At 32.1% G+C, this 23,468-nt stretch overlaps 1 protein-coding gene across 1 annotated transcript in view; it reads left to right on the top strand.

Moving 5' to 3' along the window:
* LOC115878323 (probable cytochrome P450 49a1) overlaps positions 1-23,468 on the top strand; it is a 30,246-nt gene that overhangs the window by 4,414 nt on the left and 2,364 nt on the right. Inside the window, exons 6-7 of the mRNA XM_030894790.1 lie at positions 6,999-7,075; positions 7,975-8,176. Of these exons, the coding sequence (XP_030750650.1) occupies positions 6,999-7,075; positions 7,975-8,176 (279 nt within the window). The remainder of the gene's footprint in view (positions 1-6,998; positions 7,076-7,974; positions 8,177-23,468) is intronic.

Below are 23,468 nucleotides of genomic sequence, written 5' to 3'. Positions count from 1 at the left end.
AGAGGTTCGATAAGGAGGGGTTTCTCGAATCTCAAATTCCAAGAGTGTGAAAACGCCCCCCAAATATTACAATATTTGTTATTTAAAAAACGGTTAGTCTTTCGGGAAAACGCTTGGACAAGCATAATTTATTTGTTTTTTTACATATTTTGAATTTTTTTAAAAAATCATACAGGGTGTTCCAAAGAGTTGGGTAATTTCTTAACCACGATTCTGCTTAAACTGCTTGACGTAAAAAGCTTATTTTTGGCAAACGGATTTTTCGAAAGACAAATTGCAACGAGATGAAACTACCCCTCAAATATTACCAAGTTATATAATAATATCGCCATATTGTTTTTTCTCATGCTGACATTAATGTCAGAAAATTTTATCCGGTTTTTTATGTTAATGGAAATTCTTGCTTTGCTTTATCATCACCATTACAAATGATTATTTCGACGCGAACGAAGTCGCTGGTACACGCTAGTATTCTAATAAAGTTGCGATGAGTTTCTTACAGTTATTAAGCTATCTTTTACACTTCGTACTAAAACAGGAATCCGTAGTAACTTATGGGTGTGAAGTTTGGACCTTAAAAGCTGAACAAAAGCGAGCTTTGAATGCACTCGAAATGGACTATAGGAGACGCAGTGCGAGAGTATCTAAACTGGACAGAGTTAGGAACGTGGAAATCAGAGCCAAAATGGATGCCACATAGACAATAGTGGATAGAGTCGAACAGAGGGGCCTTAAGTGGTTTGGACACTTGCTACGCATGGAACACCAAAGATGGCCCTACCGTATCTACAGCTGGTCACCTCCTGGAAAAAGGAAAAGAGGACGGCCTAGAAGATCCTGGAATGAGGCCATCAGAAGGGCAATGGAGGACCGTAACTTGGAAGAGGAAGATGTTCTTGATCGTAACAGGTGGCGGTTAGGCGTGGGGATGCGACGTTAGTTGCGACAACCCTGTTCGTCGCCCGCTTATTTACGTAAGAATGGTAATATATTATATGGGGCCATATATAAATAAATAAATATCACCACGGAGTATTATATTATATAATAACACCTATTCTTAGTAAAATTATTCAATGAGTTTGAGAAATGAAATGTTGAATATATGAAAATCAATATATACATTTATAAAAATTGCTAAAAAAATTGACTGATTACTTTTCTCAGAGTAGTGCTAATTTTGTTTGTTTCAAACTTTTTCCTTTTAACAAGTGCAAAAAATCTGAAATTAAATATGTAATAAATAAATTAACGCTTTATTCATTCAAAATCGATTTCTGAACTTTGGATTTCTGTAATTCTCATACAAACTGTATTACAAGATTAATTCTAGCGACCTAAAATTAACCAGGTGCTGCTGGCTATTAAATCGAGAATTATATATTATATATATATATATATATATATATATATATATATATATATATATATATATATATATATATATATATATATATATATATATATATATATATATATATATATATATATATATATATATATATATATATATATATATATATATATATATATATATATATATATATATATATATATATATATATATATATATATATATATATATATATATATATATATATATATATATATATATATATATATATATATATATATATATATATATATATATATATATATATATATATATATATATATATATATATATATATATATATATATATATATATATATATATATATATATATATATATATATATATATATATATATATATATATATATATATATATACTAAAACAGGTTCTAAAAAGAACAATGTTCGATTGCAAGGTCTGCTAGTAAACATTTTTAAGCTTACCACTGTATTTATATTCGCTAATAGGGACGATTAGCTAATAGGAATTGGTCGTTACGATTAGCTGTTCCGATTGAAGAGGTTGCTCTTGATATATCAATATTAACCGAATTCGGTAAAATTCTAAAATACGTAAATAATACTTTTTATGTTCCTTTTGTAATTTAAATATGTACTAATAACGCTGGAATCTCATTATGGACATTTAATAAAAACAGTGTTTCACTTTTTGTTTATGTAATAATATATAATTCTCGATTTAATAGCCAGCAGCACCTGGTTAATTTTTAGGTCGCTAGAATTAATCTTGTAATACAGTTTGTATGAGAATTACAGAAATCCAAAGTTCAGAAATCGATTTTTTGAATGAATAAAGCGTTAATTTATTTATTACATATTTAATTTCACATTTTTTGCACTTGTTAAAAAGGAAAAAGTTTGAAACAAACAAAATTAGCACTACTCTGAGGAAAGTAATCAGTCAATTTTTTTTAGCAATTTTTATAAATGTATATATTGATTTTCATATATTCAACATTTCATTTCTCAAACTCATTGAATAATTTTACTAAGAATAGGTGTTATTATATAATATAATACTCCGTGGTGATATTTATTTATTTATATATGGCCCCATATAATATATTACCATTCTTACGTAAATAAGCGGGCGACGAACATGTAATACTGGGTGCTATGGGCTGTGTGAATTTTTTCCATTAAACTTCGAGTATATTTTTATCGGAAAAATTCCTAGGGAAAGTAGAACGATATTCGGTAAGTGATACACATAGGTATATTGCTGCGTACATTCTTTTAAACGCAAAAGGAATGTTGGGTATGACAAATGGTATGCGAAAGAACTACATATAAAATCTGTTTTAGACAGATTTAATTCTGTGGATCAATTCTGTTAACTGGGTCATCTGTCTCTTCCCTTTTTTACTCTTTTTTGCTCGAAGCATGCATCTGTCCAGATCTATAGACTGAACGTTGCTATGAATGAAGTCTTTGCTGGAGATTCTAAAAAGACAGAGATCCTAAAACATAAGATAATGGCATAATAAACTTATTTCGGTTTTTTTTATTACCGATTCTGAACCGTCTTAGAACTGTGAAACGCATGCTCAGAAGGAATTATGTGGCAATTTTTTATCTGCGCATGCGCCGTGGTGTTCTAGGACGGTACAAAGTCGATAAAATAAAAAATCCGAGCAAAGCTATTATGTTACTATGGTTCGTCAGCGACACTTTTTATTTGGGAAAGCAGGGCCCCAACCGGATAAACTACGTTCCGATCCTATCATGACCCTGCACAAGCTGGTGCGGACACAGATATGGGGAGACTGGAGACAAACACAATATGGTAGGCATGGGGCAGTCCCTTAAGATTGGGCAAAAATGCATCTGCTCATATATTTTAGTAATGTGTGAAGTTTCCTTAAGAGTCCATTTCACTAGTCGGCATTTAACGTTTTATCTAAAACTGGCTAGGTATTTTTACATCACAAATGAAGAAGGAAATTAAAGTTAAAGGATTATACTATATCCGTATTTCCGTATTGTAGCACATTTTTAGACAACTTCTTTATTTTTTAAGATTTTAATGGTCAAACATTAACAAAATATTCCTTATATTTGGACTAAATTTTCTCGAAAATAAAAACATAATTTAAAATTTCGTTACAATACCCCAGTCAAAATAGACATTTCAATTAACAATAATTCGCATAGAGCTGAAAATTGGTACAGGTCTTAAATACACTATTATAAATGATATCTGAAAAATCCCCACCCCTACCACGTCTGCTAAAAAAATATTCAAGGTCAAAAGTCAAAAATATGTTTTTTTACTTTTTTTCTCCTAAACGGTAAGCGCTATCGCAAAAGTACCTTAAACAAATATTGTAGACCATTAAATTTTCTACAATAATGGTTGTTATATTTTTTTTCTTACGAACTACCATTCCTGATATATGGCGATTTTAAAAGTTGAAATACTCGTATTCTTCATAATATGCACACATTTCCGCACCACCTGTGAGGTAGTGTACTCGGCGCGTTTTTTAACGTGGTTTCCCCTGTAGACCTAGTCCACGATCTATTGTGGTTAAGTTTTATTACACATTATACTATTAATTTTAAAAAACGGTGCTCTTGGTAATGATTGTAGTCGAACGGATTATTGTTGATTTTGGGAGAATTTTAATCTGAGTGATAATCTTCAAATGATACTTCAACAGTAATGTTTTCTTCGCTTTTTTCTTTCTCATTTTCTTACGAAATGTCTGGAAATCCATCTATGACAGATGCATTAGTTGTCTCCTCATTAAAATCCTCATCTGTATTTAAGTCAATATTGGAGCAAGACTGACCTTGACAATTAGTACATATTGGTGTACAAAACAACCCGACTCTTTTACAACGACAGCGTGCGCTACAAAAAATTGTGTTAAGTAGTTTTTTCTGGAGCAGGTGGAAGTAAAGTTTTAATCAGCTCCAAAGTATTATCTATAAATTTCCAACCCCAGTCTTCTGGGTTCAGTTGATTGCCTAGTCACAATTGAACTTGATAGTATACACGATATAACTGTTGACAGGCAGAAGCAGATGTTGAAGGAAGACAAGAAAGTTGTACCATTTTATTGTTCCGAGTATTTTTAACAAAACTTAAATATCTATATACTTGTCTATATAGAATCAATTTTTTTTGGGGCACCATATATAGCAAGAAGCAAGCGAATACCACTTGTGATGATGACTTGTGGAGAAGAGTCAATCTTTTTGAATACGTCTGCGCAGACAGGGGCGGATACAAAGGGGGGGCCATGGGGCCCGCCCCCCCCCCCCTAAAATCTGTAAATTATGTTAAATCTTAGGCTTTTTGGTTAAAAATGGCGCCCTAAAAAGCATATTCTACGATACTTTTTATTTTGGCCCACCCCTAAAATAAATTCATGTATCCGCCCCTGTGCGCAAACATTACGGTTGAAGTATCATTTGAAGATTACCACTCAGATTAAAATTCTCCCAAAATCAACAATAATCCGTTCGACTATAATCATTACCAAGAGCACCGTTTTTTAAAATTAATAGTATAATGTGTAATAAAACTTAAATACAAAACAGATCGTGGACTAGGCCTACAGCGGAAACCACGTTAAAAAAAAGCGCCTAAGTACCCTACCTCACAGGTGGTGCGGAAATGAGTGCATATTATGAAGAATACGAGTTTTTCAACTTTTGAAATCGCCATATCTCAGGAATGGTGGTTCGTAAGAAAAAAGTATAAGAACCATTATTGTAGAAAATTTAATGGTCTACAACATTTGTTTAAGGTACTTTTGCGATAGCGCTTACCGTTTAGGAGAAAAAAAAGCAAAAAAGCATATTTTTGACTTTTCACCTTGAATAATTTTTTTAGCAGATGTGGGAGGGGTGGGGATTTTTCCGATATAATTTATAATATTGTATTTAAGACCTGTACCAATTTTCAGCTCTATGCAAATTATTGTTATTTAACCTCCTTTTTTGTTTATTTTGACTGGGGTACAATACAAAAACGGAAATAGATTGAAGTTTTGTGATTACAGCGATATACAGGGTGAGTCTTAAATATGTGCAAATATTTTCAGGGCTGGTAGATCTCGATAAAAGAAACATATTATACCGTATGATCGAATAAAAACGGCGTGAGCGATGGCTATGAAATGAAGATCGCTGTCATTTTATATGTAAAATTATATGGGAAATGTCATCGATCGTCATTTCCAAGCCAACTGGACGCCATTTTTTTTTCGATCATACGGTATCTTTACCATTTTTCAGATAAGTCCAAAATAACCGAGTTATTTAAGTTTAAAAATTAAAAAAAAAATTGAATTTTTTTGAAAAAATTTTGAGAGCCACTGGATTTTTTCTGCAATTGCATCCTTTTTAGTGCCTTAACCATAGAGTAAAGCCGTAACTAAGGTAATATCAGAGATTAAGAAATTATACCGTGGGAAAATTTGCGGTGAACAGGCAGTTCTAAAAAGTTTTCGAAAAATATACAGGGAAATATAAAAGAAAATGTATGATTTTCAACATCTTTTTTACGCGAAAAAAACCTCATAGACATGTTCCTTGGGTCGAAATGTGTATAACTTATATAGGTTTTGTAACAAATTACTCGCTATTTTATGCCAAATGCTGATGGTCTGCAAACCTTAATCAAGCCTAAATCAAAGCACGTGTGTTTGTAATTTTGCAAAATATATATTTCTTTCGGCCACACACCCGCTTTATCCGATCCCTGAGAGCGACCCGAACAGTCCAGCATAATAGATCCTTAAGAATTAATTTTCAAAGTATGTACAGGTTTTAATTTATTTAGCTCTATTATGACTGGGTTGACTGAGTTGACCCAATTCCCTTGCTATATACAAAAGTAGGCTCAGCAAGTCTAATGAACTCAGAGCTTGTCAGAGCGGTAAAATTCAAAGCTATAGACAATATTAGAACATACTTCTTTACACATCACTATTATTTATATTGAAATTCAGTCAGTCAAAAAAAACTCAGTCTACAAGTGTCTAACATTATAAGTGGAGAGAACAAGGAAATAAATAGAAATAGGTTCTAAATACCATAATAAAGCTCATAATATTAAAATTATTACATAGTTACACGCTCTGTGACGAAAAAATCAGAACTTATAAGAATTAGCAATAAAAACGTTATTATGAAATATACATTGTTAATTTTTTGAAAACGAGACTTTAAAAACTGAGGATAAATAAATATTAATATTATTTTTTTTATATACGTTTTCTCTTGGTTTTAGGTCAATAAATAATTTTCCTTTTATTTCATTAAGTACATTTATTTTTTTTATACACCGTCTTACGTTTATATTAATATATACATTTATATTAATATATTAATTATATACGACCCGGTTTCGAAAAATAATAAGTTTATTTATAGAATTATTATTATTAGAAATTAAATAATTTTATATATTACATAGTTTCAGGAAAAAATAATAAGAAAGTATAGAACTATTAAAATACTGCAAAATACATGTTTTTTTATTATAGAAAAATTACTGAAAAATCCTTCAGGAATATCATATCTTTATTTTTTACTACAAAAAATATAATGAACTCTTTATATTACAGAATGGAACATTCACTAGACAACAACAATGAATTACCAGATAACTTCCTTTATGAAATCTATAAATGGGCACTGGAATGTGAGTACCAGAATACAACTTTAATTATTTTTTTCTCTATACCGGGTGCGTCTCAAAAGTGACTCGCTCCTATAACTTTTTTATTTTTTTCAGATAAAAAACGAGATTTGGTATATTAGTATATGATGTAAATTAGGATTGATTGACCTATTCAATTGTTTTTGGTCACTTCCTGTTTCACCGGAAATGACTACAACTTTTGATTTTTAAATAGCACCTTCGGTATTTTGTTACGTTATTCGATAGGAAATGACACTCTGAATAGAATGGCATATCATATGTTAACTTTTGACATTTTCGAATATGGTTTAATTGAAATCGTAACATGCAGTCCATGACTACAATTTGACTCGAAATACCAAGTGTGTGGTATCAAATTATTGGTAAAATAATGCTTTTTCCAAATATGCTAATGAACGACCCTCGTTCCATTTGAAAAAATTGAGATATGATTAAAAATACGATTTGGGCATGTAACAGGCCAGGTCAAGATACTAAAAACATTAGACGATCAAATCTATTTCTCCAAGGCTCCTTGATTAAAAATTAGTGTTTTTAACACAGCCATGGCACTCAGGATTGAAATTTAAAACACAATTTTGTTTTAAGCGAAAATGTCAAAAGTTGATATGTCAATCTATTCAGAGTGTCATTTTCTATTGAATAAAGTAAAAAAAAATACCGAGGGTACCATTTAAAAATCAAAAGTTTTAGTCATTTCCGGTGAAACAGGAAGTGGCCGAAAAAAATTGAATACGTCTATCAATCCTAATTTATGTCATATACTAACATACCAAATCTCCTTTTCTATCTAAAAAAATAAAAATGTTATAGAGGTGAGCCACTTTTGAGACGCACCCGTAGACTTAATACTGTTTATTTAACAATATTTTTTTTAGCTGTGACTAGGGTATCCTTAAATACTAGGCTGGGCTGTTTGGATCCTCAATTGGACACCAATTCAGAGTCCAAGAGGATTATCGACGCTATAAATACGTTCTTTTGGAACGTGGCTGAAGTGGAATTAAAAATGCCCGTGTGGAGAGTTTACAAAAACAAGGCTTTCAGGAAATATATAGGGGCTTTAGAAGATTTTAGGACGTAAGTACATAAAGAATTACCTATTTTTTTCAGCTACTAGTACTCTGTCAAAAAAATGTATACATTTCTGATAACGTCAATATACAGGGTGGTCCAAATTGTAATCGGGAAACTTCGGCAATACCGGGTGCGTCTCAAAAGTGGCTCACCCCTGAATGACATATCAAATGTTGACATATGATATGTCATTCTATTCAGAATGTCATTTTCTATCGAATAATGTAAAAAAATACCGAGGGTGCCATTTAAAAATCAGAAGTTGTAGTCATTTCCGGTGAAACAGGAAGTGACCTAACACAATTGAATACGTCAATCAATCCTAATTTATGTCATGTACTAACATACTAAATGTCGTTTTTTTATCGAAAAAAATAAAAAAGTTTTAGGGGTGAGCCACTTTTGAGACGCACCCGGTATACAGGGTGGTGCGAACTTTATTTCGGAAACTCCGGCAGCATATTCTACAGATAAGTAAAAAAGTTCATATAAATGTATTTTCTAAAATGCTTAGTTTCGGACATACAGGATGTAGAAGTTTCATTTTTATTTCGATTTTTTTCCAAATAATTTCTGACATCAATATTTGGATGAAAATTGGTATCTGGGAGTTTTTTGGTTTGAAGAGTAATAACTTTTCGTCCGTATCTGTCTAAAACTACTGAGTAAAAAAATATACATTTACAACGTTTTTAACGCAAAAAAGGTCTCTTGGTAAAAATTGCTACGAGCTACCGTTCTCAAGATATTTAGAATGAAAATAGTCAATACATGTCATTATTGACATATGTTGATATAGATAGTTATTTGACTGAAATGATAAATTTGGGAACTAATTATTTTTTAAATTGAATATTGAATCATAATTTTTTTCAAAAAATGATGATAAAACAGTTTCTGTTGAACTTTTAGAACAACAACAGTTTAAATTTATGATTTCAGACTAATAACTATTTAGTCAACATGTGTAATTTATGTCAATGATGACAGGTATTGATAATTAAGATTTCTAATATCTCGATAACCATTACTCTTAGAGATTTTTACCAAGAGGCCCTTTTTTTGTAAAAAACGTCTTAATGTATATTTTCTTACTCAGCAGTTTTATACAGGTACGGACGAAAAGTTATTACTCTTCAAACATATAATATGTAGGTGGCGCTCTCTACAAGTAGGAGTCATATTGACATCAAAATCAAATTTCTCATGTCAAAAAACTCCCAGATACCAATTTTCATCCAAATATCCAGGGGCGGATAAAGGAATTTATTTTAAGGGGGGCCCAAAATAAAAAGCAATGTAGAATATGCTTTTTAGGGCACCATTTTGAACCCAAAAGCCTAATATTTTACACAATTTACAGATTTTAGGGGGGGCCCGGGCTCCATGGGCCCCCCTCTGTATCCGCCACTGCAAATATCGATATTAGTTCAGAAATTATTTGGAAAAAAACGAAATAAAAATGAAACTTCTAAACCTTGTATCTCCGAAACTAAGCATTTTAATACATACATTTATACGAACTTTTTTACTTATTTTTATCTGCAGAATATGCTGCCAAAGTTCCGGGAATACAGTTCGGACCACCCTGTATTCAAGAGATATAAATAAGAAATAAGTAAGACAGTTCTTATAAATTTATGTCTTAAATGTTTCGTTTCGGAGATACAGGGTGTAGAAGATTCATTTTTATTTAGTTTTTTTCCAAATAATTTCTGATCTAACGTCGATATTTGGACAATTTTTGGTGTCTACTTGTAGGAAACACCACCTATATTTTTTTAACTGTTTTGAAGAGCAATATGTTTTCGTCTGTACCTGTATTACACTATTACGAGAAAAAATATACATTTCTGCCGTTTTTCATGTAAAAAAGGTCTCTTGGTAAAAATCAGGGTTGGAAAAAATCATGATTTAAAAAAAAATCAGATTTTTTTGATTTAAATCGGATTTTTTTGATTTAAATCAGATTTTTTTTATTTTAATTCAAAACAATATTTAAATCGGATTTCCAAACGACTAGGACTTATTTCCAGTTAAAGTCCTATCCTAAATGGCTAAATCTTAATAACTCTGAGCGATACCGATAACATTGACAATTCTACGGGGCGTGTCATTTTTCCACATCGGTCACCAATATATTCCGCAAAAAAGTCGCTCGCTTCAGATCAAAAGGATTTTTTTTCAAACGTCTCAAAAGTATTAATTTTTGTCATTTTAACGGCTATAGGCATAAAAGTAAAGCACTGTTACGCCTAAGCACAAAAATACAAAAATATATTATTAAACTGATATTAGGGGTCAAATTCAACGAGTGTACAAATCGTTTCTCCATTACTGGTTGTATTATTTGCAATGTTTGAAATTGATTAAAAAATTATTTGTAATGTTTTAAAAAAATAGTGTTTTATTCGGAGTAAAACTGTACTTTTTGTGCCTCCTTGTAACGTCGGAATAGCTTTACGATGGTCCTTCAAATGTACAGCATCGTCAAAAAAAGTATAATTTCTACTCTTAATAAAACAATACACTATTGTTCGGAAATAGTCTTAAGTCGAGAATGAAATTAGTATTATCTAATGGCAAAATGTAAAATACTTACTGCAAATCAAAATGTCGGTAAGAATTTGGAAATATACCAACGTTTCAAAAAATAAAATATAAAACAACATATTTTCTGACAACGATTATAGATTTTCAGAAATGAAGATATAGTCTTTATATCAGAAGAACCTAGTTCTGCACTAGTCGGCGAATGATCATTAGCATAACTACCCTTATTTTGCCCTAAGAGAGAGGCTTGGTACTGAGCACAGGGTGGGCCTAGGGCTTTTGTTTTTTTAAAAATGAAAAATAATTTTAAAAAACATTTTTTGAATAAAACGTTTACATGAATTTCTCTGTCAATAAATTTCATAGACTTGGTTATCAAACCGTTTCCCGTATATTACTTAAATACCTACAATTTTTCTAAAAAAAATAAAATTAACACATTTTTTGAACACAACAAAATAATAATAACTAAACAAAACAAGAAAACGTCATTTTTACTACATCACAAGCAAATAAAAATTAATAGGTAGCCAAGAGTCATGAAATTCAAGATTTCTCTGGGGGGTGCCCAGCAGTACATTGGGGGGCCCGGCACCCCCTGGCTCCCCTGTAGTTACGCCAATGTGAATGATATGTATTCGAAAAGCGAATTTTTGTCACTTATCTAATAAATAAATTTTAAAATAAATTCCTGCGTTTAGCGATCTTATGGATTCACACGAAATTACTTCAAAAATCGGTTTAACATTTAAATTGATGAATAGATATTTTTATATAATTTTATAAAATTTACAATTATTTTTCGATTTATTATCTGTTATAGAAATATTTTTTATAGTTTTCTAGGATAGATTTTTATAACTTTTACAGTTATTTTTTGATTTATTATAAAGTTTCAATAAAATTAATTTTTTGATTTAAATCACATGATTAAAATTAAAAAAATCACTTGATTTAAATCATGATTTAAATCATTTGATTTAAATCATGCCAACCCTGGTAAAAATCGTTGTTTGAAATCGAAATTAATTAAATAAATAAATAAAACATTTTACCAAAACAATAAAGTTTTTTTCTTTTTTTTTATTAAAGTCTTTAATATTGAAATTACATAAATAAGATATACAAAAAATGTAACAGGTTAAAAAATAAATAAACGAATTAAAAAAAGAACTAAATTTAAGTAAAAAAATAAAGCTGTGAAATTAATTAGTACAGCAAATACAAATAAATACCTTGAATTAGAATCAATATAAAATATAATGGCAATACTAAATGACTTATTTAAACTAGGGAACAAACAATTTGCAAAATCATTCAAGTCTTGCGCTAAACGCAAAATGACTGTGCGAAAAGAAAGAAATATTTGCTTTTGTAATTCGGACCTATAAGACGTTATGAAAACCATTTGTTTTTAATACCACTAGGTTAAATCAAAATACTAAACATCGCTATGTGGTAACATCTTACAACGAAGACCATCCTTTGGATGAGAATAAAACGAAAGATGATAATGTAGAACAGGCGGTTCGTTTCTCCTACGGTTGACACACTTCATCAGTGGGCTAAGAGAAAGCTTACCTTGACATTGACCGAACTCTTACGATTTTTAACCCGTAAAAAGCCATCAGAACTTATGTAATAGCCATAACTTGGTCGAAGAAGTAGCTCAGCTTCAAAAAATCGTTAAAAAAATTCACAGATTTTGCAACATGCGCAACCATCATAGGCGTATTGAAAATACCAGACACAAAAGTGTTTACATTTTATATTAACTTGTGACGTCATTTGGAAGAGCTCAATAGAAATATATAAGAACTAAACCTTGTTTGGAAAGCAATTTGATATTCGCGACGTCAGCATTCTGGCAGTCTAACGTATCGCTAATCGCCATCCGCAAATACTAGGGTCGGCATTACTGGTCTTGGGTGCCGGTTTTCGTGTGTACGAAACGTAAAAGAAGATGTACTGAATAAAGACAGAAGGCAAGTATTTTCCTAAGCGCATGGAATCTAGCGTAAGATTAAAGTGATTATATAATAAATACTTCGTATTTTGGCTCTCTCCGACTTAGTAGATTAGCGATTCACTCCTATACATGTAAACGCCGACCCAAGGTTTTGCTTGCCAGTAGGGTATATTCCAGATACGTATAGTGAACAAGTGAACCGTTCGCAACGTTAAATAATTTTGATATTTGATTTTTATCGTGATGGATTTTCATAAAAGTGAAGAATTAAGTAAGAAAACTATTAATGATGGAGATGGACGTGTGCGGATTAATGAATGGTCACGATTACGGTCACTACACTATAGAAATGTGAGGTATGTATATACATAGAATTAATGGCATTAATTGCAATAGCACCTGGAACCCATAGTTTCATTATGGAGCCAGATTAAACCAATCAGAATGAGTATTATGTTACCGTAAAAGCCCGAATATTGGTTAAACGTAGGATTACCCACGTAGGAGCCGGAAATATGCAAAAAGGTCAGTTTAGGTTAAGTTTAGATTAGGCCTATATTTTTATTAATGCAAAACCAACTAAAACCTAATTCTAATCTAACCTAAACTCACTCCCTCTTTTGCATATTTCGGGCTATTACCTAGGTATTTCTAGGTTTAACCAATATTCGAACTTACGGTGTAAATTTATGGATGGCCCATAAATTTAAATTCGCCGTACAAAAAACAAGTAATAGTTACTGTAGATAAAAATAAATTAAAATATAGGTCCACGATAATTTAGTTTGCAACTTCTTTTCATCATACCTAATAAAAAACCATCACAACCACTACTCATAGTATGTATACCTATGTATTTTTAAATATCATTATGAGATTTAAGTATACATAGGTGCCCATAATATGAGTAGCGATATTGACGGTTTTTTGTTATGATGAAAATGTGGTGTGATATGAAAAAGCAACAAAATATATTATCGATTGCAGCAACTATACCTAGTTTACCTTCAGTATGTCCAATTAATATAGAACATTATACCTATGCATGATTTTAAAAATTGCAAGCATTATATTTTGATAGTTGAGTTTTTGAAATTATGTGTTAGCTTCTTAAACAAAACAGACCCATAATAATTCAAATCTTTATCATCCAAGACTTCCAAGACTTATAAAGTAAGCGGGGCCTCCAATTTTATTTACTAAATACATATATATGTGAACAGCGTCCCCTACAATTTCCAAAAATTTTGTGTTGATTTATTTTTTAATGTTTTATTTTTTATGTTTCCTTATTATTATTATTTCTTATGTGGAATAAGTTTTTTTTTGTTTTTATATTTTAAATGACTTGATATACGTACATAAAGCTATATTATGTTTTTAGTGTGTTTTTTTTATTTTAATATAAGGGCACCAAAAAAATCTTGCGGGGGGCCCTCACATTTGAAGTTACGCTACTGACTTAATCATTTAATAATTCTGATAAAAACACGCTTGATTATTTATTTTAGAAATCATACGGGCTATAATCATTAATGTGACTATATTAACAATACTTAAATCAAAATTTATTTGAAGGAATTACTTTACTTTACTTTACTTTACTTTAATGCCATAACCATCATTACAATAAATTGTAAAACAATAAGTATGTAATAATAACTCGGAATAATTATTAAAAACTGCTCATCGCGTTATAGATGTCGGCGTCTTGTCTCTTTTATTTTATGAGCCGTTTAGCTATAGTTTGATTTCAGATAATGCAGATTTTAATGTGCCATTTATATTTTTTTTATTGGAATTGTTATTTTTAGCATATATTTTGTATACTCTATGAAGTGATTTTAAGAAGTGCTCCTGTTCATTTTTCAATTATTAAAGTGCCTATTTAGATACATTTAAAATTAATTAATTAATTGGTGTTTAGTATTTGTATTATGGGTTTGTTTATTTTTTATGAAATATATTTTTTTCCTATTAAAATAAACATAGCTTACTAAATCACTAGCTAGCCAAGGTGTTAATTAAGTATCTGGCCAAACTTCAGGAGGTGATTTTTTTAGTGTTTTTAAGGTAGAAAGTTCATGTGTCCGGAAATGTATAATTTTAAAGATATATGTAAGACTTATGGGTTATTTATTATTGAAATACCTTTTAAATAACAGTATTTTAATATAATAATTGAACGTAACAGAATACAGAAATATTCGTATGGTACAATCAATGTCGGTCTATCGACTGGCCCTCCCTATTCATCAGCCAGTCTCTCTCCGAAATCCTAACATAAACAAAATAATCTTAATGGGTCTACGACAAGGTCCCATGCACGTTGGCGTTGACGTAAGCGGAGCGCTGCATCGTCTGCGTTTTCTTACACTCGGCCATCCTGTATATAAGCCTGTCCTCAGGCTCTACAGCGACCTAGAAAAGAAAAGAAAACTTACCAAGATGTTAACACCTGGTCGTAAAGATCCGTCGATCTTTCGTGGTAAAGATCCGTTGATCTTTCGTGGTAAAGATCCGTTGATCTTTCGTACTAAAGATCCGTTGATCTTTCGTCGTAAAGATCCGTCGATCTTTCGTGGTAAAGATCCGTCGATCTTTCGTAGTAAAGATCCGTCGATCTATTCGTGGTAAAGATCCGTTGATCTTTCGTGGTAAAGATCCGTTGATCTTTCGTACTAAAGATCCGTTGATCTCTCGTACTAATGCTTATTAAGACTCACCTATCATCCTGATAGATTAGCCAACGTTTAATGTTGTCTGCAGCTACAACCGTACGTGTAGATTTTCGATGATCTCGTAAATCTTCAACTTCATAGCGGTCATTTATCAGAACTTTTGTCACTCGAAATGGCCCTTTGAACTTTGGAAGAAGTTTATGGCTTCCCCCTGTAGCTGGCTCACTCGTTATCTTGACCATCACCAAATCGTCTTCGTTATATTTGACTGCATCTCATCTGGTTTTGTCGTATCGTTCCTTTTGTTTTTTCTGATCTTTCGTAATATGATCAGAAATTTTACTGCGTAAATGCTTTAGATCATATCGATCTAAGTCCTGCTGAATTTCGTTAACTATACGTGAATCTGCTGCATGTTTCGTGTTAAATCCTATTAATGCTTCCATGGGCGTAGCATTAATAGATTTGTTGTGAGTCGTATTAATAGCACTTTGCACTTGTTTGACATATTGGTCCCATTGATTGACTTCTTTGCCAGCACATGTTGTCGCTAACGAGTTAAGTATTGTTTTATTGTACCTCTCACACTGTCCGTTTGCTCGTGGTGTTGCAACTGCATTTAAAACGTGTTTTATACCGTAACATTCACAAAAATCTTTAAATGCATTTGACGTAAATGCTGATCCCCTGTCACTAATTATTCGACTCGGAACACCAAATAAATATACCAAATTCGTTAATATATTGGTGACGTATTTCGTTCTCTGGTTCTTAACTGGCTCTATCATACAAAATTTCGTGAATGCGTCCACTATTACAAATAAAAATTTGTGTTTTTTCGTACTTGTCTCAAAAGGTCCCATGTGATCTATATGAAGCGTGTAGAAAGGAATTGGATGTTTTTCAATAGGATTTAATTTGCACTGTTTCTTACTTTGCCCGCTATGTTTGTAATATGCACAGTTTAAACAAGCATTAACGTATTTTGTCACAAATGATCTCATGCTAGCGAACCAATAGTTTTGCTGAATACGTTGCAGTGTTTTTTCAATGCTCAAATGACCTGCATCGTCATGACATAGGCGACATATTTGCATTCGTGCTGCTTTTGGTACGACCCAAGATTTTGTACCATTTTTCAATTTTCTGTACACCTTTTCATTTTTGAGCTCATATTCTTTAAAGTACTGTTTCGTTTCGTTATTTACGGTTCGTGCTTCGAGTATTTTTCGTATGATTCTTAATTGTTCGTCTTGTAATTGTGCTCCTATTATCCATTCGCTCTCTGTTATATCTATTGTGAATGTTTCTTGTTCATTTATCGGATTTCTACTTAAAGCATCTACGTGTAACATCTGTGTTCCAGGTCGGTATTCAATTTCAAATGTGAATTCTTGAATTTCCAGCCACCAGCGCCCAATTCTAGGTAATAAATCTTTTTTTGAAAGTGTTGTCTTGAGTGCATTGCAATCCGTGACTACTTTAAAATTTAATCCTAATAAATACACTCGAAAATGTCGTAAAGCTAATACAACTGCCATGGTTTCTAACTCATAAGCATGGTATTGTCTCTGGTCGTTTGTTGTTTGTTTACTAAAATATGATACTACAGATCGGTTTCCTTTGTCATCAAATTAAATAAAATTGCCCCTACGTCTATGGAGGATGCATCTGTGTGTAGTTCTGTCTTTAATTTGGGGTTGAATATCGTAAGTATCGGCTCCTTTGTGAGTATAATTTTAATGGCTGCAATAGCTTGTTCTTGATTAGGACCCCATACCCACTTAACATCTTTTCTTGTGAGGCGCGTAAGTGGTTCTACTAGAGTAGCATAATCCTTAATAAACCTTCTAAAATATCCCGATAATCCTAAAAAGTGTCTTATTTGTCTTACATTTGTAGGTCTTGGGATATTTAGAACTGCGTTTAACTTATGTTTTCCAGGTTTTACACCTGCAGAGCTTATTTCTCTTCCTAAATAGCTAATCTCGGTCTTAAAAAAATCACACTTACTGATTTTTAATGCAAGTTTATGCTGTCGCAATTTAGTCAGAACCTGTTTAAGTCTATCAAACCCTTCTTCAATTGTTTCAGCCGGAATTATAATATCGTCAATATACGGGAATGCTATTGTATTTTTTAAATTTCCCAATACCAATTATTAATTGTTGAAAAACAGCAGGGCCATTTGTTAACCCAAACGGCATCCTCAAAAATTCATGACCGTCACAAGTAACAAATGCCGTTTTTTCTATAGAATTTTCTGACATAGGTATTTGATAAAATCCATGTGCAAGATCTAAAGTGATAAAAAAATTATAGCCTCCAAGACAATCTATTTGTTCTTCAATTATAGGCAACACACTTCGTTTCTTTATGGTGATAGCATTTAAACGCCTGTAGTCCACGCATGCACGGTAGTCGCCTGTCTTCTTTTTTATTAAAATTACCGGACTTGCATATGGTGAATTTGATTCCCTAATTATATTATTTTCTAATAAATCAGCCATTATATCTCGCAAAATCCTTTTTTCCACTTCAGGAAGACGATAAGGGTGGTAAACTATAGGATTATCGGTGATTGTTTTTATTTCCATTGATAGAGTATTGGTTTTTCGAAAATGATTCAGCATTCCCATTTTCATTTCCATCCAGGAGACATCATTTCCTGTTTGCTCGTAATACCATTGACGTGCGTGTCCTTTAAGTCTGCTGGCTATAATTCGTATGATGTAGTCGTCACTCCACTGATATCTTTCAGCTAAGGAATCCACCCTTGACACCCACAACTCGACCGTAATGTCGTCTCTTGAAGAATCGAATATCGGTATCGATTGTTCATCACTTAAACTACTCGTTACAGAAGAAGACGGCTTATTTCGAAGTTCATCGATTTCCTTTTTGAGTAACTTTAATTGTTTTTTTAAATAAACACTCTCATTGTCCGACGACGAAGATGTAGATTGAGCTCTACGTTTACGTGATTTACCACTTTCACTGTCTGATGATTCACTTGTAGATCGCGCTCTACGTTTATGTACTTTTGATCGTTCACTACGGCGTTCACTTCTTTTTAACTTTTCTCGTTCACCCCGTGTCTTACTACGCGACTCTCGTTCGCGTCGTTTAAACGTTTTACGTAACTTTTTATCTTTTCCCATTTTCAAGAAAAATATTTAAATTAAAGCACACGTTTATGCACTATTTATTTGGCCACGGTATGAATCCCACTTCTGACATGTAAGACTAATGGGTTATTTATTATTGAAATACCTTTTAAATAACAGTATTTTAATATAATAATTGAACGTAACAGAATACAGAAATATTCGTATGGTACAATCAATGTCGGTCTATCGACTGGCCCTCCCTATTCATCAGCCAGTCTCTCTCCGAAATCCTAACATAAACAAAATAATCTTAATGGGTCTACGACAAGGTCCCATGCACGTTGGCGTTGACGTAAGCGGAGCGCTGCATCGTCTGCGTTTTCTTACATATAGGGGTGTCAATGTGTTTTCTAAGAGACCTTTTTTATTAATATCTCAAAGATCCGTTGGCCGATTTTGTTGAAATTTCACCGTGTTGTGAACTTTGATAAGTTAGCACTAATTAAATGATAATTATTTACAACAATATTCAAACGATAAAAACTTATCCCAATAAAAAATATTTGGCACCGCCTTGGATTCATTTGTTTTTACGCCTGTTGGCGGTGAAAACCATTCAACCTTTTTCTTTGTCCTAAGTTGTTAATTAAAAAAATAATAATCATATATAAAAAAATATAGGTCCTAATAGCCTAAATTTTATCCTTGTTTATAATAATATACAAGGATTTTATCAAAATGTATCAGCAGATCCGATGAGACCCGAGTTATTATATGTTTTGGAACTTAATGATTTAATTAATTATTCCCTTTAATGCATCGATTGTACGCATTATCCTACACGCCAAGAAAAAATATTGCATTAGTCTAAATTTATTATTTATGTTATTCCGCTCTTTCACGTATAATTTGCCTCTTGCTTCTCATACGGAAAGAGTTACATTAAAATAGCCCAACTGTACCTAACAACCCATGCCTTGACGCATATTCTTCTTTATAATAATATCGGCTTTCCCAAACTAAACATCCATATCCATAAAATAGTTGGCCCACACACACTAATAAGACCTCATTTCGGCCCTCGACGGCCTTGTTCTATTCAACTATCGACTTACGTGTTGACAAGTTGATTAGGCAGGTTATTGAACTCATCTCGCCTCTAGCATGTCGTTTTTTCAAAGATGGGTCCCATATAAACGCGGCTAGAAGTATTTTCAATACTAAAATTATGTGGAATACCACAATTTTGATAAACACTCTTTCATAAAATTCTTTAGAAAACTTGATTGATTGACGTATTCAATTGTTTTCGGTCACTTCCTGTTTCACCGGAAATGACTAGAACTTTCGATTTTTAAATGACACCTATTTACGGTATTTTTTTACTTTATTCGATAGAAAATGACACTCTGAATAGAATGATATATGTCAACTTTTGACATTTTAGCTTTAAAAAAAAGTCGTATTTTAAATTTCAATCTAGAAAATAGATTTGATGAAAAATAGATTTGATCGTCTAATGTTTTTCGTGTCTTGTCCTGGCCGGTTAAAAGATGCCTAAATCGTATTTTTAATCATATCTCAATTTTTTCAAATGGAACGATGGTAGCTCATTACTCGTTAGCATATTTAGGAAAAGCATTTTTTTACAAATAATTTGGTACCGTGAGATACCACACGCTTGGTATTTCGAGTTAAATTGTTATGAACTCTGTGTTACAAGTTCAAATAAACCATATGAGAAAATGTCAAAAATTGACATATCGTCAGTGAAACGTGATAACCTGCTAACTCCATTTTTTATGTGAATAAAGTTTTTATACCGTTAGAAAGAGAAAAAAATACTCTATAAATATGGAAAGCAGCTAAATTCTTTACGATTAAAAAAAATTGTTATTTTAACTCAATATATCTGTTAACTTCCAGTGATCTGAAATAGCCGCCGAAATGCATCGGCTATCTCCATAATTTCCGTTACGATCATGCTGAAGCAAATACGCGAATTCTTTAGGTCGGTCAAGTTTGCCCCCCGTATTAGAGGAAATTCAAAAATAAATATACCACTATTTTGCACACATTTTGCACAATTTTGCACACCACAAATGATATTTTGCACAATTACCTAAGGGAAACCAGGGCTGTTTTTTATACGGGAGGCAAACTTGACCGTTCTCCCCCATTTGTTACGAAATTGATTTATTTCTATGTACATCGATTCGGCTAATTTTGCACAATTTAGCACACCTTTCTGACGAAAGTTATAAGCGATTGAAAATTTGAAATTTCCCCCCGATCTGTGACTAAATTGAATTTTGTTTATATCAAACGAATCGGCTAATTTTGCACAATTTTGCACACCTGTTTTTGAATTTTGCACACCATCCTGATTAAAGTTATGAAAGTTTGAAAATTTGCAATTTCCCCCCATCTGTCACGAAATTGAATTTTGTGTATACCAAACGAATCGGCTAATTTTGCACAATTTTGCACAGCTATTTTCGAATTTTTTTCGAAAATTCTAAAATAGGTGTACTAAATTGTGCAAAATTAGCCGATTCGTTTGATATAAACAAAATTCAATTTCGTAGCAGATGGGGGGAATTGCAAATTATTAAACCCTCATAACTTTCGTCAGGAAGGTGTGCAAAATTCTAAAATAGGTATGCAAAATTGTGCAAAATTAGCCGATTCGTTTGATATAAACGAAATTCAATTTCGTAGCAGATGGGGGGGAAATTGCAAATTTTCAACCTCTTATAACTTTCGTCAGGAGGGTGTGCAAAATGTAAAAATAGGTGTGCAAAATTGTACAAAATTAGCCGAATCCATGTACATAGAAATAAATCAATTTTGTAACAAATGGGGGGGGGGGGACGGTCAAGTTTGCCCCCCGTTTAAAAAACGGCTCTAGTTTCTCTTAGGTAAGTGTGCAAAATATCATTTATGGTGGGCAAAATTGTGCAAAATAGTGGTATATCTCTTTTTGAATTTTCTCTAGTACGGGGGGCAAACTTGACCGACCTGAATTCTTTACTCGTATGTTTCTTTAGTACAGTACGTCGATCAAGGGTCGGACTAGGCAGAGGAGTCCGGGTAGCATTGTGAAGAGGGGCCCGGGTGGATTTTTTTGCGTATTTTTTCGCCTTACGTTTTGGTCAATTTTTCTCTATTATATATAGAAATCCAGGAAACTATCCGTAATGCAAAGTAAATCAAAATGCAATGCACCCAAATTGCAATGCAAATATTGTTAATTTAAAAAAACGTTTTCGGGATAACCTCAGAATATTATCGTCACCAGTCAATCAGTCAGTCACCTTTTTCTGTTTCATTTCTATTTAAGAATAAATAATGAACTACTAGGGGAGCCCGCGAAGGCTGGGGCCCGGCTGGCAATCGCCAACCTGACTATATGGCCAGTCCGATCCTGCGTCGATCCTTTCTGTAAATACAGAGTATCCATAAAGGGTAAGGAGAGAAACAAAGTTATCTCTACATGTGCAATTCATGGGCGTGCTATAAATATTTTAAATAATATTGTTTATTTTAATATTGTTAGTAATAATATTACTTACTTGTACAAAAATTTCCAAAGTACCTAATCAATTTTTTTTCAACGTTTTCCCACGTAACTGAGACATAATCTTTATAAAAATTAAGGAGAAAAATAATACAAATTTAATAAAATCACGCAACTATTTTACCGATAATGACTTCACTGTTTTCCAAATTCGGCCTGCTACCGTTCTCGTAAAAAAATTAGGCTAAGCATCCTGTCAATAAAATTCGACAAATTTGCAAGTGGCCAATGTAATATCATTTTACTTGCTTTCTTCCAGAATATAGAGCTATATATCCAGGAAAATCCTACCATATCTTCTAAGAACTATAAGTTAAATTTGTAAATTATTTTCATATTCCTTATGTACAAAATGGCGCTATTTTAGTTAATTAAAAATTTATTCGTTTTTGGACTTGTGTATTTTGCTTTCAGACCGACGATATTATAATATGGTTATGAATATCATATTTTTTTAAATTCAATTGATTATTTCTAAACATTTTTGGATAATATTCAATTTCATTTTTGAAAATTTCAAACAATAAAGGTTGCTATCTCCAGAAGTATATTTTTATTTCTTATTTCCGCAAAACGAATATCTGCTATCTCCCTATTGTGTCTGAAAAAAATGAAGTAACACGAATGTTCACCAGCAAATAAAAAAACGAGATTAGGTATGTTACTATATGACATAAATTAGGATTGATTGACGTATTCAATTGTTTTTGGTCACTTCCTGTTTCACTGGAAATGACTACAACTTTTGATTTTTAAATGGCACCCTCGGTATTATTTTATTTTATTCGATAGAAAATGACATTCTGAATAGAATGACATATCATATGTCAACTTTTGACATTCTCCCTTAAAACAAAATTAAATTTTAAAATGCAATCTAGAGTGCCATGGTTATGTTAAAAATACTAATTCTTAATCAAGGCGCCTTGGAAAAATAAATTTGATTGTCTAATGTTTTTAGTGTCTTGTCCTGGCCAGTTAGAAAATGCTCAAATCGTATTTTTAATCATATTTCAATTTTTTCAAATGGAACGAGGGTGGCTCATTAGCATATTTAGAAATAGCATTTTTTTACGAATAATTTGGTACCACACACTTGGTATTTCGAGTCAAAGTTTCGTTACGAACAGCAAGTTATAATTTCAAATAAACCATTTGCGAAAATGTCAAAAGTTGGCATATGATATGTCATTCTATTCAGAGTGTTATTTTCTATCGAATAATGTAAAAAAATACCGAGGGTGCCATTTAAAAATCAAAAGTTGTAGTGATTTCCGGTGAAACCTTTGAATAAGAAGACTAAGGAAGGAGCATATCAAAAATCTTAGGTCCACCGCGATGGGCCTCAAAGATGGCCGACTTAAATTCCGGTTTATCAGTACCGTTCTAATTTTATTTAAAA

The sequence above is a fragment of the Sitophilus oryzae genome, unplaced genomic scaffold (genome assembly GCF_002938485.1).
Source record: "Sitophilus oryzae breed Bouriz unplaced genomic scaffold, Soryzae_2.0 scaffold_1508_pilon_pilon, whole genome shotgun sequence".
Classification (NCBI taxonomy): Eukaryota; Metazoa; Arthropoda; class Insecta; order Coleoptera; family Curculionidae; genus Sitophilus; species Sitophilus oryzae.
The sequence above is the reverse complement of the archived record's forward strand: the minus strand, read 5'-3'. Positions and strand labels throughout refer to the sequence as shown.